Below are 18,392 nucleotides of genomic sequence, written 5' to 3' on the forward strand. Positions count from 1 at the left end.
GTGTAACATTCAAAGTATTAGATGTTTGACAAAGGTTCAGTTATGTCAAATCATCTGCAAACTTAAATGAGTTGCCGAAACTTGGTAAAACATTATTAAAAACAATTAAGAGTGCTAAAAGACCTAATTTAGTCACTTGAGGTGCTCCAGAGAAAATCGAGGAAAAACCTGATGAATACCCGTTAGGGAGGACTACACATTGCTCACGGCCAGACAAAAAACTAGCTAACAAGCCAAACTGATTTGAGTTGATTTTATCATGAATATCGTCAAAAAGGAAATCGTAAATAAAACTTTCAAAGATTTTAGAGAAAATGGAGGTTTTTGATATTGGTCTTGAGCCAGAGGGAACTTTTTGGGTCTTTTTTTTCGGTATAGGAGATATAATAGTTCGTTTAAAACACACTGGAAAAATACCATCTACAAAACATTGGTTAAAAATAGCAGTTAGAGGTACACTTAAATACTGGGCATATTCCACAATCAATTTGGTAGGGATATCACCTGGGTATACTGACTTATTTGTGTCAAGAGTTTCGACTTTAAGTTGAATCTGATGAATTTCAATCACAGGAATGTCACTCACTGCACTGTTGGCCGGCATAAGCTGGAGTGGCGGGTAAATTTTACAAATTGAAACAAAATGATCATTTATAACATCCGTACCCACTGGGTCACCATTACTGCCCAGTAAGAAAAACTTTGAAGAGACCTTTCCCATGAGATCTTGGACACTTTTGTGGAATTTCTTAGTGTCAGAATACAATAACTTATTGAGCACGTGCGCACCATGCTCCTTTCTTGCTTTACGGATTTCGCTCACAACGATGTTTCTAAGTTTTCGATATTCTTGGAAAAATCCGTCCTTAAAGAGTTTATCACGTTCATTTATTAGGCAAAAAAAAAATTTATTTATCCACGGTTTGCAGTTAGATTTGCGAGTAACATTTTTCACTGGAAAAGTTCCGCTGAAAACTTAGAAGCCATTTCATTACCATTGGTAAGACATAGGATATTGACCCAAGATTTGGAACTAAGTTTTAATATGAAATGGGTGACCTTCTCGTCTGTAATGGGTCTATAAGAATAACTGATCAATTACTTTGGGGGAAAGGATGATAAAGGGGTCCAAAAGATGCATAGACGTTCACTTGTCTCTAATGAAAGGGCCGTTTTGGGGGTACAGTAGTAATCTTCAATGTTGGTAAAAATTAAGTCTAGGGTTTTATGACCGCGTGTAGGCGACTTAATCACTTGATCAAGGCTAAGAGCAGAGCTTTTGGTCTAGCTTTTTGGCCACTTTTGGTCTAGCTCATTAAAAACACCACACAATGTAATTGCAGCATAAGGATACTTGCAGCGAATTCTGTCAGTATAAAGTTGCAGATATGTTGTCAGCTCCTTCTTAAATCCACTACAAGGAGGGTAATAAATAATACAAAAAATCATGCAAGATACTTCTTTTGGGAGGTTTTTGGGTCTGGTCCATAGCCATAGAACTTCAGTTTTGGAGTTGTTTACTATTTCAGAAAATGAAAGAATCCAATTTGGAAGGGTAGACCGAAAAAAAAGCCACTCCTCCACAATGAGATAGAGGGATACCATCTTTGTCTATCGTGGGCTTAAAATAGGAGTCATAATTTGGAATGGAGCAAAAGTCTTCAGTTGCAGACCATGTTTCGGTTAAGCAAGCAATATCAATCTGGTTTTTGTCAAGACTAATTTGAAGTTCATCCATTGTATTTACCAGTGACCTTACATTTGCTAGAAGGATTCTGCGAAATGTCTAGGAGGAGGAGCAATGTATCATACCAGGGTTTCTTGATTTGCTATTGGATACTTATTGTAAGTTCTTGGGTTCATTTAATGCAATAACGGGACTGAGGAGATGGACTGATTTGGCAATTGAAATAAGAGGGAGCTGGAACGTAACATGGAGGTCTTCTGAATGGGTTTGTTCGGCGCCGTTGATAATTCGTATTCACGTCGCTTTTGAGGGCTGGTGGGAACAGTGGGCTGGTGTGGCGAACTTTGTTTTTTGGCTGATCAATATTCATAGTGATAATACATGGGAGAGAGTTTGACAGTTGATGATAACTCTTTCTGGTATTATTAAAAAGTTTTTTGAATGCGTCATAGCCATGATTCAAATGAATCCTGTCACAACCAAAACAACGACCACTTCCAAACTTAAAACAAACTTTCTGGTGTAATAGTTGGCAGTCAGAGACCTTACACTCACCTCCAACATTAAAACTCTTGCAAACATACAGATATTTGCTTGTTTAAGCTTTTTTGCAAATATCATTCCAGGCAAATTTGCATAAACCCTTATGTGTATTCAGTTCATGGCCACTTATCTTAATTGACTTGATCTTTAGTTCGCATTCATTAGTATTCAACTTCATGTTCTCCAGGTCGGATAAACTCTTAATTACGTTATACCCAAGGTAACTGAACTTTTGAAAAATACAAGTTTGTTTCATCACCTCTTTGTTACAGGAAACAATTGAATATTTATCAGGGTGGGATTTATTAATGATAATTTCTTGATTTTGATCCTAATTAACATTACACGACTTTGGAGGGATTTCATTTAGACGCGACCTATGGTATATGATTGCAGATATTTCCTTGCTTATTAATTCTAATTGATCTCTAATTGCTATAAGGGAAAGGAGTGATAAGTCCAATAGAGGATTAGAACAACAATTGCCACAAGTAGTAGTTTCAGTCTGGCAGGTGGCATTAGATTTGTTGACTTCGAGATGGTTATTATTACTTGGAAGGTTTGGAGCTAGAGGGGATGATCGAATTTCCATCCCAATGTTTGCCAGGTTATTGCCCGATAGACGACGAGGGGGAGTAATTGGGAGAGGCTGGGGTTGACTGCAACAAGTATCAGCAAAACTAATTATCTTTTTTGGACTATCCTTGTTTAAACTATCCTTTTTCGCAGAACAATCTAGGCATAGCAAACTTTTAGTCCATTGGAACGTTCAATTCCAGCACATTGTTCGTGGAAATATGATCCACAGTCATTGTATATCAAACAGTTTAAATTTGTCCTGAAGCGACAATTCGGGGCATATTCTCCTAGTCATTCTCGGGGTTTAGGATAAAATGAAGTTTAGTCTCTAATTAATTCCGAATATAATTCTTTTTATTCATACTTGTTCGAAAACTGAGATTTAGTCCTTTTAAAAGAATAACTATGTCTTAACAGGTCAGAGACTGAATAGCAGCCAAAGTATAATCATCTACTGAACAAGTACAGTCAAAACTCTCCAAAAGTGACCCCACATACCTCAGCGCCTCTAGAGGGAAAATGTTGTGCTACTTAATCGCTGCGAGCCAATAAATTAAATTTAATAGAGCTTTTACGGAACAAGTATAATCACCTACGGAAGTTCACATAGGTATGGAATCGTCTCCGGAGACGCGGACAATGGGTCACTTTTTTGTGTGGAGAGGATAGGTTCTGTCAGTACTTGTTCAGTATGTGTTTATACTTTGATAGCAACTGATATGCGTATTAAGTGGATGTCACATATTTCTGATTTGGTAGCTGTTAGGAAAGGTGTTAGACAGGGTGGTGTTTTATCTCCTTGTATATTTAAATGTGTCCTCGCTACTTGTTTAAAACATCTATCTCCTACTGTGTTTTTTCGTGATATCGGTTTAAGTTATATTGCATATGCCGACGATGTTCTTTTAGTTTAGTTAGTTTTTCTCGTCGAGGGTTGGCTCTGAATTTCTATCAGCTGTTTTCTATACTTAGTGATATTGGCCTTTCTGTTAATATGGGAAAGTGTGAGTTTATGCGCTTTAATAGTAGAACTTTTGAATCTCCACTAAACCTTGGTTCGATTTTATTACCTTGTTTGGATAATATTAAGCGGCTTGGTAAATCGTTTTGCCCGTCTATTTCTGAAACTTGCTCCGAGTTGGTTACTAATGCATTAAAAAGTATTCGTGTGTCATGTGATAAGATATCTCTAAATAGAGGGCGTTATAACCGTAAGGGCCTAGCTCGGCTTTATAATAGTTTTTGCTCTCCAGGAATAAATTTCCTATCTGGATTACACCACCTGCTGAGAAAAAAAGATTTACTGAGATTTAGAAGGGGTTACATTAGATACTGTAAATATCTGATGTATTTACCCGGCCGTTTCAGAAAGAGAAATATTGTATCCCGTTATGGTGTCATTGATGCTTGTGCGCGACTGGTCAGCCTGGCTTCTAATATGACTACGAATACTTGTAATGTTGTTTCTGTCACCGACCCCCTAGTTTGCTTTTTTCATCGTGATATTGATTAAATTGTATTTTTGTTGTTTTTTGTTTGTTTTCGTATTGATATTGTTATTTTTTTCTTTTGTATTTACTCCGCAGTGTCATTTCTGATGTTCATTTGTGGGTTAAAAATAAATAAATTAATTAATACATCCTTCTGACAATTTCAATCCGGTGAAAATTTTCTTTGGAAAATTAACCTTAAAATCTCCTAATGTAAAATTGAGTCGGCAAAGAGAAAGTAAGGTAAATAAGAGAAATTTGTATAGGAATTCTGGCAAATTTCTGAAGTGCGAAATTTCCCCTGAAAGCTCAACTCCCGCATACTTTCCTTCCCATGCGAAATTATCCCCATGGAAAATCCCCCCAGCAGAAAATTTACCCATCTCCCTAAATATTGTCTGTGTACTTCCCAATAGTAAATACTATAAGTAAACAATGGGAAAACATAACTTACAGAACTTTCCCTGGGGACGGTAATGGGTCAGGTCATCCCAAAAGACATATTTATTGGATTTTTAAATAATGCTGAACAAAAAGACTATCTCAAAATTTTATCGGACGGCTTTCAGGAAAAAGGGGCGTAAGAGGGGGGCTTGTGGCCATCCAAAATTTTGGTCATTTAAAAAGGGCACTAGAAATTTTAATTTCCGTTAAAATTTTAATTTCTCTCTTTCAATTTTCTAGGACCACTGATAAAATTCAACCAATTCTGAGAAAAAACAAACAAACGCACAAACAAAAAAAAAGAGAAAAAAGAATAATAAACACCCATCCGTTATCTTTCTTCTGGCAAAAAAGATAAAATACCACATTTTAGCAGATGAGAGCTTGAATCCTCTACAGTAGGGTTTTCTGACACGCTAAATTTGACGGTGTGATTTTCATCAAGATCCCTTGACTTTTGGGGAGTTTAAACCCTTTTTCGAAAATCAGGCAAATTATTTCGTGCTGGTAGCTTTTGATGCGTAACACGAATCTTGTGTTTTGTAATCAGCATAATAAGCCATTCTTTTATGTATGTGTTAGTATCAATATTCTGATTCTTAGAATCTTGGTAACTATTGAGTTGAGTCACTCATCACAAAGTCACGAAGTAGGTGGCACATCACTCATCACAAAGTAGTAAAATGTATTAGATGTAGCACTACTTGCTTCATTTTATATTTGAATCTGATGCTCGTCACTAAGCGTCGTAACTAAAACAGCCAGCATGTACCTGCATGATGTTCCAACAACCGTGTCACAGGTATAGCTGGAGTATATTTAACTCCTTCAAAGAATATAGTACTCAAGATTACGGACAGACAAAAATGTTCAAAATTAAGCGAATCTCAAATTGAGGTAAAAAGAAGAGTTATTTTGAAAAAAACATTCGCGACACTTGCCTCTCAATTACTTGGACTATCTGTCTTGGCTTTTCTCTGTCTACAATTAGCCATGTCTTGCTCAGCTGAGTCTCTGGCTCAGGGGCAGGTGAGGTGGGCACCTCCAAAAATTCTCCTAACTTTCACTCTCACCCTAGAACTTATTCACGGATACCTAAAACCCTCAATGGTTAGACTGTTTCCCTAGCGGTAACCATGTACGCATTCGCTATACACATACCAACAATTTTTTTTTTCATTTTCACATGGGGTCCCAATCTAGCCCATGTCCATGGCTTAGCATTCAGCTTACACACATAACAACAATATTTTTTTCCATTTTCAAATGGGGTTCAAATTTTTTCTTCGAAGTAACAACTTTTTTTCCTTAATACTAACATTATTTTACCTAACACCATAAAATTTCTCTTAGAAGTAAAGGATTTTGTCTTAACAGCAAAAAATTTCTCATAGAATTAACAATTTTTGGTCAGTGATAACAAGTTATCTGTTAGAATTAACAAGTTTTCTGTCAAGAACACCAAATTTTTCTTACAAGTAACAATTTTATCGTTATGATAACAAATTTTCCTTAACACTAACAAATTTTCTCTTCGAAGTAACAACTTTTTTCCTCAATACTAACAAACATTTACCTAACACTATCAAATTTCTCTTAGAAGTAACAATTTTTTCATTTAGTATAACAAGTTTTCTTTCAGAAGTAGCAAGTTATCCTTAACATTAACAAATTTTGTCATCGAAGTAGCAACATTTTTCTTAGTACTAACAAACTCTTACTTAACACTATAAAATTTCTTTCTTAGAACTAACAAGTTTTTTCTTAACAGTAACAAATTTATCTAATAGCACCAACCTTTCCATCAAAGATAACAAATGTTTCTTAAAACTAACAAAATTTACTTAACACTATCAAATTTCTCCTAAAAATAAAAAGTGTTTTCTTAACAGTAACAAATTTTTTCTAATAGCACCAACCTTTCCCGTCAATGATAACAAATTTATCTTAAAAGTAAAAACTTTTCGTCAATGATAACAAGTTTTCTGTTAGAAGTCAATTTTCATCAATTGTTTCTTTTATGATAACAAGGCTTCTGTCAGAAGTAGAAAGTTATCCTTAACACTATCAAATTTTATCATCGAAGTAACAACTTTTTCTTTAACAAAACTTTTACTTAGCACTATCAAACTTCTCCTAGAATTAACAGGATTTTTTTCTTAGCAGTAACAATTTTTTCTAATAACACCTAGTTTTCCGTCAAAGACAACAAATTTCTGCTAGAAGTAAAAAATTTTCGTCAGTGATAACAAGCTTTCTGTCAGGAGTAGCAAGTTTTCTGTCAAAGTTATATTTCTGCACGTTTAAGTTAGGTTCATCTCACTTAGGTTAACATGAGCACTCATGTGTGATGAGAAAATTTGATAATGTTAAGGATAACTTGCTACTTCTGACAGAAAACTTGTTATCATAAACGAAAAAATTGTTACTTGTAAGAGTAATCTGATAGTGTTAGGTAAATGTTTTTTTGTATTGAGGAAAAAAGCTGTTACTTCGAAAAGAAAATTTTTTAGTGTTAATGAAAACTTGTTATCATAACGGTAAAATTGTTTCTTGTAAGAAAAATTTTGTGTTCTTGACAGAAAACTTGTTACTTCTAACAGATAACTTATTATTACTGACGACAAATTGTTTCTTCTATGAGAAATTTTATCTTTGGCAGGAAAACTTGGTGCTATTAGAAGAAAATATGTTACTACTAAGAAAAAAACAGTTACTCCTACGAGAAATTTGAGTGTGTTGAGTAGAAGTTTGTTAGCATTAAGGAAAAAGTTGTTACTTCGATGAGAAAAATTTATAAGCGTTAAGGATAACTTGCTATCTCTGGCAGAAAAATTGTAAACATTAACGATAAAACTTTTACTTCAAAAAAAATTTTTTTACTTTGCGGGTCAACTTGCTAGATCTAGCAGAAATCGCGTTATCACTGGCGAAAAATTATTACTTCTAAGAGAAATTTGTTATCTTTGACGAAAAAATTGGTGCTATTAGAAGAAATTTGTTACTGTTAAGAAACAAAACTATTACTTGTAAGAAAAATTTGATAGTGTTATGTAAAATTTTTTTAATATGAATGAAAAAAGTTGTTACTTCGAAGAGAGAATTTGTTATTGAAAAGGATAATTAGCTATTTCTGGTAGAAATCTTGTTATAATAACGAAAATTGTTACTTCTAAGAAAATTTGGTTTTTTTGACAGAAAAGCTTTTACTTCTAACAGATAGCTTGTTATCACTGACGAAAAATTGTTAGATCTATGAGAAATTTGTTATCCTTAACTGAAAATTTGGTGCTATTAGAAGAAATTTGTTACTGCTAAGAAAAAAACTGTTACTTCTAAGAGAAATTTGATAGTTTTAGGTAAAAGTATGATAGTGTTATGGAAAAGTTGTTGCTTCGGAAAGAAGATTTGTTAGTATTAATGAAAACTTGCTACTTCTGCCAGAAAACTTGTTATCATAAACAAAAAATTCATACTTCTATGAACAAATTTGGTATGTTTGACGGATAACTTGTTACTTCCAACAGATAACTTGTTATCGCTGACAAAAAATTGTTACTTCTATGATAATTTAATATCTTTGACGGAAATCTTGGTGCTATTAGAAGACATTTGTTACAGTTAAGAAAAATACCGGTTACTTCTAAGATAAATTTAATTGTTTTAGGTAAAAGCTTGTTAGTATCAATGAAAAAAGTTGATGCTTCAAAGAGAATATTTATTAGTGTTAAGGAATACTTGCTACTTCTGGCCGAAAAATTGTTATTATAACGAAAAAAATGTTACTTCTATGGAAAAATTTGGTATCTTCGACAGAAAACTTATTACTTCTAAGAGATAACTTGTTATCATTGACGAAAAATTGATACTTTTAAGATAAATTTTTTATCATTGACGGGAAAGGCTGGTGCTATTCAATAAAATTTGTTACGGTTAAGAAAATTCTTGTTATATCTAGGAGGAATTTGATAGTGTTAAGTAAAACTTTATTTGTATAAAAAATAAAGTTGCTACTTCGATGAGAAAATTTGTTAGTGTTTAAGGAAAATTTGCTACTTCTGACAGAAAACTTGTTATCATAAACGAAAAAAATTGATACTTCTATGAAAAAATTTGTTATCTTTGGTTGAAACCCTTCTACTTCTAACAGAAAACTTGTTATCATTGACAAAAATTGTTACTTTTAAGTAAAATTTGTTATCTTTGATGGGAAAGATGGTGCTATTAGAAAATTTTTTACTGTTAAGAAAACTGTTACTGAAAATTGTAACTGTTACTGTTTAGAAAGTACCAGTTTGTTAGTATTAAGAAAAAATGTTGTTTTTTTGTTGCGAAAATTTGTTAGTGTTAAGGAAAACTTGCTACTTCTGACAGAAAAGATGTTATCATAAACGAAAAAATTGTTACTTCTAAGAAAGTGTTTGTGTGATTTTTAGTGTGTGTGTGTGTGTTTGAGTGTGTGTGTGTGTGTGTGTTTGCGTGTGTGTGTTTGCGTGTGTGAGTGTGCGTGTGCGTGCGAGTGCGTTTGTGTGTGTGTATGTGCGTGTGTGTGTGTGGTGTGTATTAAGTATTAAGAAAAAATGTTGTTTTTTCGTTGAGAAAATTTGTTACTTTTAAGGAAAACTTGCTACTTCTGACGGAAAACAGGTTATCATAAACGAAACAAATTGTTACTTCTAAGAAAGTGTGTGTGTTTGTTTGTGTGTGTCTGTTTTTTTTCGTTTCTATGTGTGTGTGTGTGTTTTTGCGTGTTTTTGTTTGTTTGTGTGTGTGTGTGTGTGTTTGTGTGTTTGTGTGTTTATTTTTGTTTTTGTGTGTGTTTGTTTGTGTGTGTGTGTGTGTGTGTGTTTGTGTGTGTGTGTGTGTATTTGTGTGTGTGTTTGTGTTTGTGTGTATGTGTGTGTTTTTGTGTTTGTGTGTGTGTGTTTTTGTGTGTGTGTGTTGGTTATTGTGTGTAAGACCATACCATCGAAATTGTGATTAAAGTCTAGAAATCACGGTCAACTTCTATGCAAACGTTATCAAAACATTGAAACCCTGACAATTTCATAAAAAAACAAAAGCAAACTATACAAATCACGGGTAAGCCTAGAAATCAAAACCAGCGTAGAAATCATTGGTAAAGTGTAGATATCGCGGTCAACCTGTAAAATCATTACCAAGAGAAGTAAAACCAAAGAAGTTTTTTAAATACTCTGTGGCGTGAATTGCCTGCGAAAACCCAAATGAATCACTTTAAGCAAAAATTTTAACAAAAAATGTCTGAAAAGTGTTTTGGGGGAGATGGGGCGATGACAGAGGTATGTCACAGGGGCAGTAATAGTGTAACATTGTGAAGTGAAATGCTTAGAGTATCGAATAACAGTAAAGAAAGGGGGCTCTCTGTTTTCAAAAATATATTGTTTAATGTGATTCCAGAAGTTTATTTTCGGGGTGAAATAGGTTGAAAATGTCCTAGGGGTCGAGGGCAGGTATCATGTGGAGGGCTTGTGCTAGTGTGAAAACGTGTCGTAGCGCCATTCCGCTCTGGGCCATAAGTATATTTTTTAATGGTTTGGGTATCTACCCTTCTCGCAAGATGATCTTCCAAGCTCTCCCATTAGGTATCTTTTCTTAACATATACTTCGCTGTTAATACGCAGCAGGCGTGTGTGTGTGCTGTGCTGGACCTCCACGGGGTCTTTTTAGTCTAGCTTGCAAGATACACTATTGGAAATCATATTATACTTGGTCAGGGAAATCCTGGGAATCTTCCAGAAAAACAATGCACCAAAATCGCTGGGAATCTTGGCAATACAGAAGAAATAATAGAATGTGTGGAATCTCGGGTGGTCCGCAAGGGTTGGGGAACTTGCCATGGCTTGAATCTTGCCAGGGTGCGAATCTTGACAATGGTGAGAATCTTGCCAGCTGAACTATAGAAACAGGGAGGATATGACGTGTAAGGGTTGTCGTAGAAACTCAATGATAATTTCCCTATTATTACTACTTTTTAAATTATCTCGAGCAAGACCATTTTTTAACCTCCTTTATCTCTTAGCTGAAGCCCGGATTTCGTCCCCAAAATGATTAGGCACTTACCAAACTTCCCTGCAGCGCTCTGGATGGGTGGGAACAAGAATTTTCTCGAAATAGAATTTTCTCATCTTTGAGTGTTTTGATATTTTTGCTGCAAAATGTGCCCTGGGTTGCATAAGGACTGAAATAAACAGTTCGGTGGGCTGGATACGCCCTTGGAGCGACCAGCGAGCATGCAGGTAACTTAGTGGACGTAGTCCCGCTGCAGGCTAAAAATAAATAAGAAGACATTAAATAAAACTCTAGCAAATTACCGGTTTGCGGAAGGAAAAAAAATAAATAAACCTAAAAGACTAGATAAAAAGGCAGATCTGAGCTGGTGACAGAAAGACAGGGCTCCTCTCTCCACAGACACCCTCCTCCCACTGGAGTCCTCTCCACTCATCTTTTCGTAAATTACACATGTTATTGTTTATATATTTAACTGTTTTATAAGCTACAATAATGTCTAAAAATTGCATTTATTATCAAGGCGCCCTCTGAAAATGATTGCTAGATAAAGGGTGGAATCTATTTTTAGGGTTTTTTTAGATATCCATAAATTTATCTCAATGAAAAAAAGGTGTTCCCTTAAAAGTCTTTCAATAATACCTCTTAATATGGTTTTAATATACCACTAATATTAAGCAATCCGACAGGGTGGGGGTATGATGCCGTACCGTGATGGATGGGGGTGATGCCATGGTGGTGTCGAGTGTTTTGTGGGGCATCAAGATTTAGAATCACGGGATTTAAAGGCATAATTTTTATTAGGGAATGCCTGAAAGATGTTTTGGGGAGATGTAGCGATGTCAGGGGGGTGTTTAATATCATCCATAATTTACCAACGTGGCATGCATTGTCATTGACTAGTATACTCTACAGCTTAAAGATAATGTAGGAGGTGTTAAATGGATTTTTTGCTAGAGGGGGAGTGAAATCTAAGAATATTCAATGAAACGGGGCATTTTGTTAAAAGTCTTTCAATAATACCTCTTAATATGGTTTAAATATATCATTAATATCAGATCACCCAGGGGGTGGGGGGCGGTGTTACATGGGCGTGGAGTATTTTGTGGGGCATTATGATTGGCTTGGGTTGCAAAAAAAACTTGAATCACGGGATTTAAAGACATAATATTTAATAAGAAATGCCTGAAAAATTTCTTGGTGGAGATGATTTCTTGTCAGGGGTGGGGGGAGGAGTCATTTAATGTCATTGTGAGGTGAACTACAGCTTAAAAGTTAGGGTGGAGACATTAAGAATTCTTTCCCATGGAAAAGGTGAAAATATAACAGCTACTAAAAGAAATGGATATATTCCTTAAAATCTCTTAATATGTCTTAAATGTGCTTATAACATCAACATTATTCCTCCGGTATTGCATGCTAGAGGGGGAGGGGGTCGTATTTTCGCGATAGTGTGAAATCTAATAACCCAAGCAAAGAAACTATAAATTTTTGTTTTATGCTTATAAATAGATTTAGAGCAAACGCCTCCTGAGGTGTATCAAATTTGGAGAGTATCGCATCATTCTAACGATTGCCAAAAGATGGGGAATCTTAGCTGTCACGCAATAGGTCAATTTCGGAATTTGGTTCCAGATATAAAATACTGGAAATAATTGCATGGCCGATTTGCTTGGGGCGCTGTACCATTGGAAGGGAATGACCTTTCGAGTCCTGGTGGGGTCAAGAACTCTAGAAAAAAAAGAAAAAATATGAAAGTTGTTTCGAGCGAAAAGTGAATCGTCGAAAAAAGAGAATGTCTTGAGGCTTTTGTGGCAAAAAATGTCAGAATGGTATTATCTGGCAGTGATGGATGAGCTATCAATGCGTAAGATGCGCTGACCTTACATAAAGTGTGTATCGTCATTAAGTTAATGGAAAAAACGCTTTGAGGGTTTCGGCCAAAAAAAGTGTTACGTGACAGTGTTTACCTGTCACAAAGTACATATCCAACCGTTTGAAACGGGGTAAGTCGTATGACGTCATTGGAGTTCAGAGGGGTGTGTCATAGAAAAACAAAGGGGTTTGAATCAGGGGTTAGGAGCTTCACTTGTTAATTTTCTATTATACCGACCACTTTCCAGGTTATTATGTCTGGACTCTTGCCAAGGGTGGGAATGACACCAACTAGAAACAGGTGCGAAGGGCTGGAAACAGCTGACCAGATTGCATAGGTGCAAGGGTGTGACGTCAGAGGGCTTGTCATAGAAATCCTATAGGAAAAGGGAAGGTGTGTCATAGAAACTGGAGAGGGCATGTCATAGAAACTTTTTTTGGGTTACTACTAGTATGTAGATAAAAATAACTATGATTTTTATAACATAATAACCAGAAATACTTTATAATAAAAATAACTAGAAATGCTTGAAAAATGCAACATTTTTTGGAGTTGGATACCCCTAAGCTGTACTACATTTGTCTTAACGTAAAAAAAACTAAAATTAGTCATCTTTGGGTTCAGAATATATACAGTTTGTTTTAATTTGCTTTCAATTTCAGTGGTTCAGAACATAAATTGTGTAACGATATCCTTGTAGGTTTATTTTGGGCTTATAGGCAGAAATTTACTAGTTCTACACGGTTGCGATCCAGTTTGTCCCAATATCCAAAATTAGCACCATTGGTTGCCCTAAAAACTACCTTCAAACTAACTTCACCAGAAGTGTGCCACCAAATCCCTTTTTCTTTAAGGATAGCCACGTGTGGATTTATAGACCACAGTGTATGTTTGCTAGATTTAATATATTCTTTTCCTATGTTTGAAAACTTACTCTCTGTTTCAATTGTAAATAACATATAAATTACTAATATAAATAATATATAATATAATATAAATTACTGCTGTGTCACGAAAATTTCGTTACAGGGCGTACCTCAAGAGAATTAGACAGATTTTGTATCTTTTGTACCAACCTGATTTACCTAAAGAAATACTAATAAAATGTTTCAGCTCTTCATTGGCTTGATTTCTAGAATACTTTATTATTTTATAGGTATTTCGTCAGTTTCATCTTACAATTCCAGTTCTATGATGCAATGTGCAGTACTTCAAACCATCCCGGGCATTTATTTAGGTGTGACTTCAATGGAAACTTGGAAGCTGGATCTAAGTTAAGGCAGGTGAAATTCCCTTCTTATCATTTTTCATGCATTACAATATAATAGAGGACTTAAAGTTATGCTTATACATTTTAATTTTTTTTTCCAAGCGGAAAGCAGTTGCCGATAGCAGGTAGATGGGAAAGAAAATTGAGAATTTTTTTCATTTGTATATATCCCAAAAGGGGCTATCATACCTCAACCAACCTTTCGCCTTTAATTGCTCTGAGCACAGTTTTTTATCGGTGAGAGAAGGGCCCTAAAATATCGGGATAAAAAAGCTGGAAGAGGGTCTCCTAACTTATGCTATCTGAGCATTTAATAAGAGGGGTAATTGAATTTTAACGAAGCTTAAGAGTAGGCCTAACAGTTAGGGCTAATGTCCTATTTGTGCTTCTTCGGATTTGTACATTATCTCTTGTCTTTTGAGACGGGAAAGTCATGGAGGTTGACATGGGATTGTCAGCCCAACTCCTATTAATTTTTGCTCGTTTTGAATTTGACTAGGTTATATATTGTAATTTCTGTTCGTTTTGGGTTTCATTTATTTATTAGTGGTGATTTCTGGTAGTTTTATACTTTGAATATAAGATAAACTAACTCGTTGAATTTGACAATGCTTTCGTCCGTAAAAACTTAAACAATAAGAATTTGTTGGCTCACAAAGCCAGCTATGCTTTCAAAGGAGATAAACCTTCTTGAACTTTTTGTGGCCATATGGTTTAGCTTAATTTTGATGATTTTTCAACCCATATTTTTTTCCTTTTTAATTTTTTTTTAATTTGGCGCCCGCTAGAGCCAAAAACCGCAGAAGTTCATATAGAAGTCTTTTCAACAAAAGTGGATTAGAGGTTTTTTTTTCTAAGTTTTTACATACTTATGTTGTGTAAATTTCTCTCACTTTTCAACAAAGTAAAAAAACAACAACTCAAATGAAATTATAAAATTTGGAAAATCTCATTTTCCGGTGGGTTGAATATTTTCTGGGGGGGGGGGTATTTTCAGCAGGGGGTATTTTCCAGGGGGTATTTTTATCAGGGGGATATTTTCCACGGGGAATATTTTCCGGGGGGATTTTCAGGGGGGATAAACACCTTGAACCGGTGGAAAACAAAATTTACGAAGTGCTCTTGCCTCTAAAAATGCCTCCCTTAAATCAATTTAGATGGAAGAATTTTTTCAAGTCAAATAGAAGTAATTCAATCCAATTATCCGTCTCTTCTGGATTTTTATAAAATACATCCAACAGGCTACCAATATAATTTTCTATAGTCCACGGTGTTGCCAAACTGTTTAAACAATATTATTCAGAGTATTTTTCCATAGACAATTTCTTTAAAAGCTCTCATGTTTCAAAAAAAGGACTAAGAGTGACTGGGTGGACCCTTACGAAATCCTCCCCTATTTTCTTCTTCGAGATTGCTTTTCAGATCAAGGATTATCACCAAATACAGAATTACAGAAGTAGAGGAGGGGGTACCTGCGCGACGATCACCACGTGGTTTATGGTTTTCTCAGTGAGAATGAAAAACAGGAATTTTCCCACTTGAAAAACCATGAATTTTGTCACATTTATGGTTGTTTTCATGGATGGATATGTGTGTTGTTCGATTTATTTGATGTTTTCCTCGGATGTCAACATCAAATTATGGATGTTTTATGGTTTTTGTCAGTGAGAATTTGAAAAACATGAACTTTGTCACATTTATGGATGTCAACAGCAATTCATGTCTGTTTTATGGTTTTCTCAGTGAGAATGAAAAAACAAGAATTTTCTCACTTGAAAAACCATGAATTTTGTCACATTTATGGTTGTTTTCATGGATGGATATGTGTGTTGTTCGATTTATTTGATGTTTGTCTCGGATGTCAACATCAAATTATGGATGTTTGATGGTTTTTGTCAGTGAAAATTTGAAAAACAGGAACTTTCTCACTGTGAAAACCATAAACCACGTGGTGTAGTCACGAGTCAGGACACCTGTGCTGTCGACCTGAAATCACCTATCGTGAATCAATAATTCCCCTTAGAAACAACAAATTAATTTCCCATTTCTTGACAGATCAATCAATCAATGACATCATCTGTCAGACTTTTTAAAATTTTCGCCTAGAAACATTTCTCCAGGAATAGATCCAAATCATTAATGTCTTTGCCTCGGGAACAGTTCTACTGGTCGAACTCCAAAGGATATTAATAACCAAAGGCCATGGAAACAATTAGGCAAGAAACATCTTAGCGATGAATTGTTTTAGCGCGCGAAAAGGTTTCATATTAATTTGAAATGCGTTAGCACAGAGATGCCAATAACAAAGGAACACGTTGAATTTACGTTTAGGGATAATTTGGGCGAAACCGTTTTAGACAGGTTATGGAACTATTTCGGCGAAACAGATAGAGACATTTTAAAAGAAGATTTTTGAAGAGATTTTAGAAGAGAATTTGAGTGTGGTCGTTATAATACACAAGTTTCATTTGAACAGTGTTGTGAGGTCCTCTAACCCAACCCCAAAGGGTTCCAATCCTCCTACCCCAACCCCAAAGGAAGCCCCCGGTCCTCAAAGCCCCCCAAACTCCCAAAGACCCTCCACCGGTCCTCCAAAGGCCCACCCAGACCCCCAAAGGCCATCCCCAGGCCCCAAATGTCCCCCAGGCTCCCAACTGTCCCCCCGGACACTCAAAGGCCCCCCAAGCTCCCAAAGGGCCACCGGCGCCCCAAAGGCCCACCCAGACCCCCAAATGCCCTCCCCGGGCCCCCCAAAGGCACAACCAGCGCCCCAAAGACCAACCGGGTCCCCAAGGCCCACCACCCGTCCCCAAATGTCCCCCGGGCACCCAAACGCCCGCCCCGCGCCCCAAAGGCCCACCCAGACCCCCAAATGCCATCCCCGGAACCCAAAGCCCATACCCCCGTCCCCAAAGGTCCCCCCGAGCTCCCACAGGACCACCGACCCTCAAGGGACCCACACAACCTCAAACGCTCTCCCCGAGCACCCGTCGTTCGTTGATGTGAGTTGTCTGAAACCTAAGATTTGGGATGTGTAGTTTGCTACTTCAGGCTTTTCTGAGCTAAGGTTTCCTAGTATTTCCTAGGTGAATGTTGTCTGAAACCAATAGTTTGGGATGAGTAGTTTGCTATTTCAGGCTTTTATGAGCTAGGTTTCTTAGCCTTTCGTCGATGTGTGTTGAGTGAAACTTATGATTTGGGATATGTAGTTTGTTATTTTTGACTTTTCTGAGTTGGATTTCTTAGTCTTTCATAGGTGAGTGGTGTCTGAAACCTATGATTTGGGATGTGTAGTTGGCTATTTTCGACTTTTCTGAGCTGGATTTCTTAGCCTTTGATAGGTATGTGTTGTCAGAAAATTATGATTTGGGATGTATAGTTTGATATTTCAGGCTTTTCTGAGATAAGGTTTTATAGTATTTCGTAGTTGAATGTTGTCTGAAACAAATAGTTTGGGATGAATAGTTTGATATTTTTGAATTTTCTGAGCTATGTTTCTTAGTCTTTCGTTGGTGTGTGTCGACTGAAACCGATGATTTGGGATATGTAGTTTGCTATTTTTGACTTTTCTGAGCTGGATTTCTTACTCTTTCATAGGCGTGTGTTCTATGAAACCTATGATTTGGGATGGGTGGATTGCTACTTTTGACTTTTCTGAGCTGGATTTCTGAGCCTTTCATAGGTGTTTGTTGTCTGAAACCTATTGTTTGGGATGACTAGTTTGCTATTTTTGACTTTTCTGAGCTAGGTTTCTTAGACGTTCATAGGTGTTTGTTGTCTGAAACCTATGATTTGGGATCTGTAATTTGCTATTTAAGACTTTTCATAACCGGATTTCTTAGTCTTTCGTAGGTGTGTGGTGTCTGAAACCTATGTTTTTGGATGTGTGGGTTGATATTTTTTTTACTTGTCTGAGCTGGATTTCTTAGCCATTCGTAGGTGTGTGTTGACTGAAACCTATGATTTGGGATGGTTAATTTGCTATTTTTGACTTTTCTGAGCTAGATTTCTTAGCCTATCATATGTGTGTCCTTTCAGAAAATTATGATTTGGGAGGTGTAGTTTGCTTTTTGGACTTTTCAGAGCTAGGTTTCTTAGTCACTCATAGGTGTTTTTTGTCTGAAACTTCGAGTTTGGGATGAGTAGTTGGCTATTTCAAACTTTTCTGAGCTAAGGACTCTTAGTATTTTGTAGGTGAATACTGTCTGTAACTTATGATTTGGGATATGTAAATAACTATTTAGGGCTTTTCTGAGTTGAATTTCTTAGTCTTTCATAGGTGTGTGGTGTCTGAAACCTATGATTTGGGATGTGTAGTTTGCTATTTTCGACTTTTCTGAGCTAGGTTTCTTAGCCTTTCATAGGTATGTGTTGTCAGAACATTATGATTTGGGATGTGTAGTTTGCTATTTCAGGCTTTTCTGAGCTAAGGTTTTCTAGTATTTCGTAGGTGAATGTTGTCTGAAACCAATAGTT

The 18,392-nt window shown here is 36.0% G+C and overlaps 1 protein-coding gene across 1 annotated transcript in view; it reads left to right on the forward strand.

The window, feature by feature from the left end:
• The window catches only part of LOC148939355 (angiotensin-converting enzyme-like), a 402,696-nt gene that overhangs the window by 123,230 nt on the left and 261,074 nt on the right, over positions 1-18,392 (forward strand). The window contains exon 12 of the mRNA XM_089107028.1: positions 13,803-13,925. Coding sequence (XP_088963154.1) covers positions 13,803-13,925 — 123 coding nt within the window. The remainder of the gene's footprint in view (positions 1-13,802; positions 13,926-18,392) is intronic.

The sequence above is a fragment of the Artemia sp. Qi Xiang Cuo genome, chromosome 21 (assembly GCF_049724085.1).
Source record: "Artemia sp. Qi Xiang Cuo chromosome 21, ASM4972408v1, whole genome shotgun sequence".
Classification (NCBI taxonomy): domain Eukaryota; kingdom Metazoa; phylum Arthropoda; class Branchiopoda; order Anostraca; family Artemiidae; genus Artemia; species Artemia sp. Qi Xiang Cuo.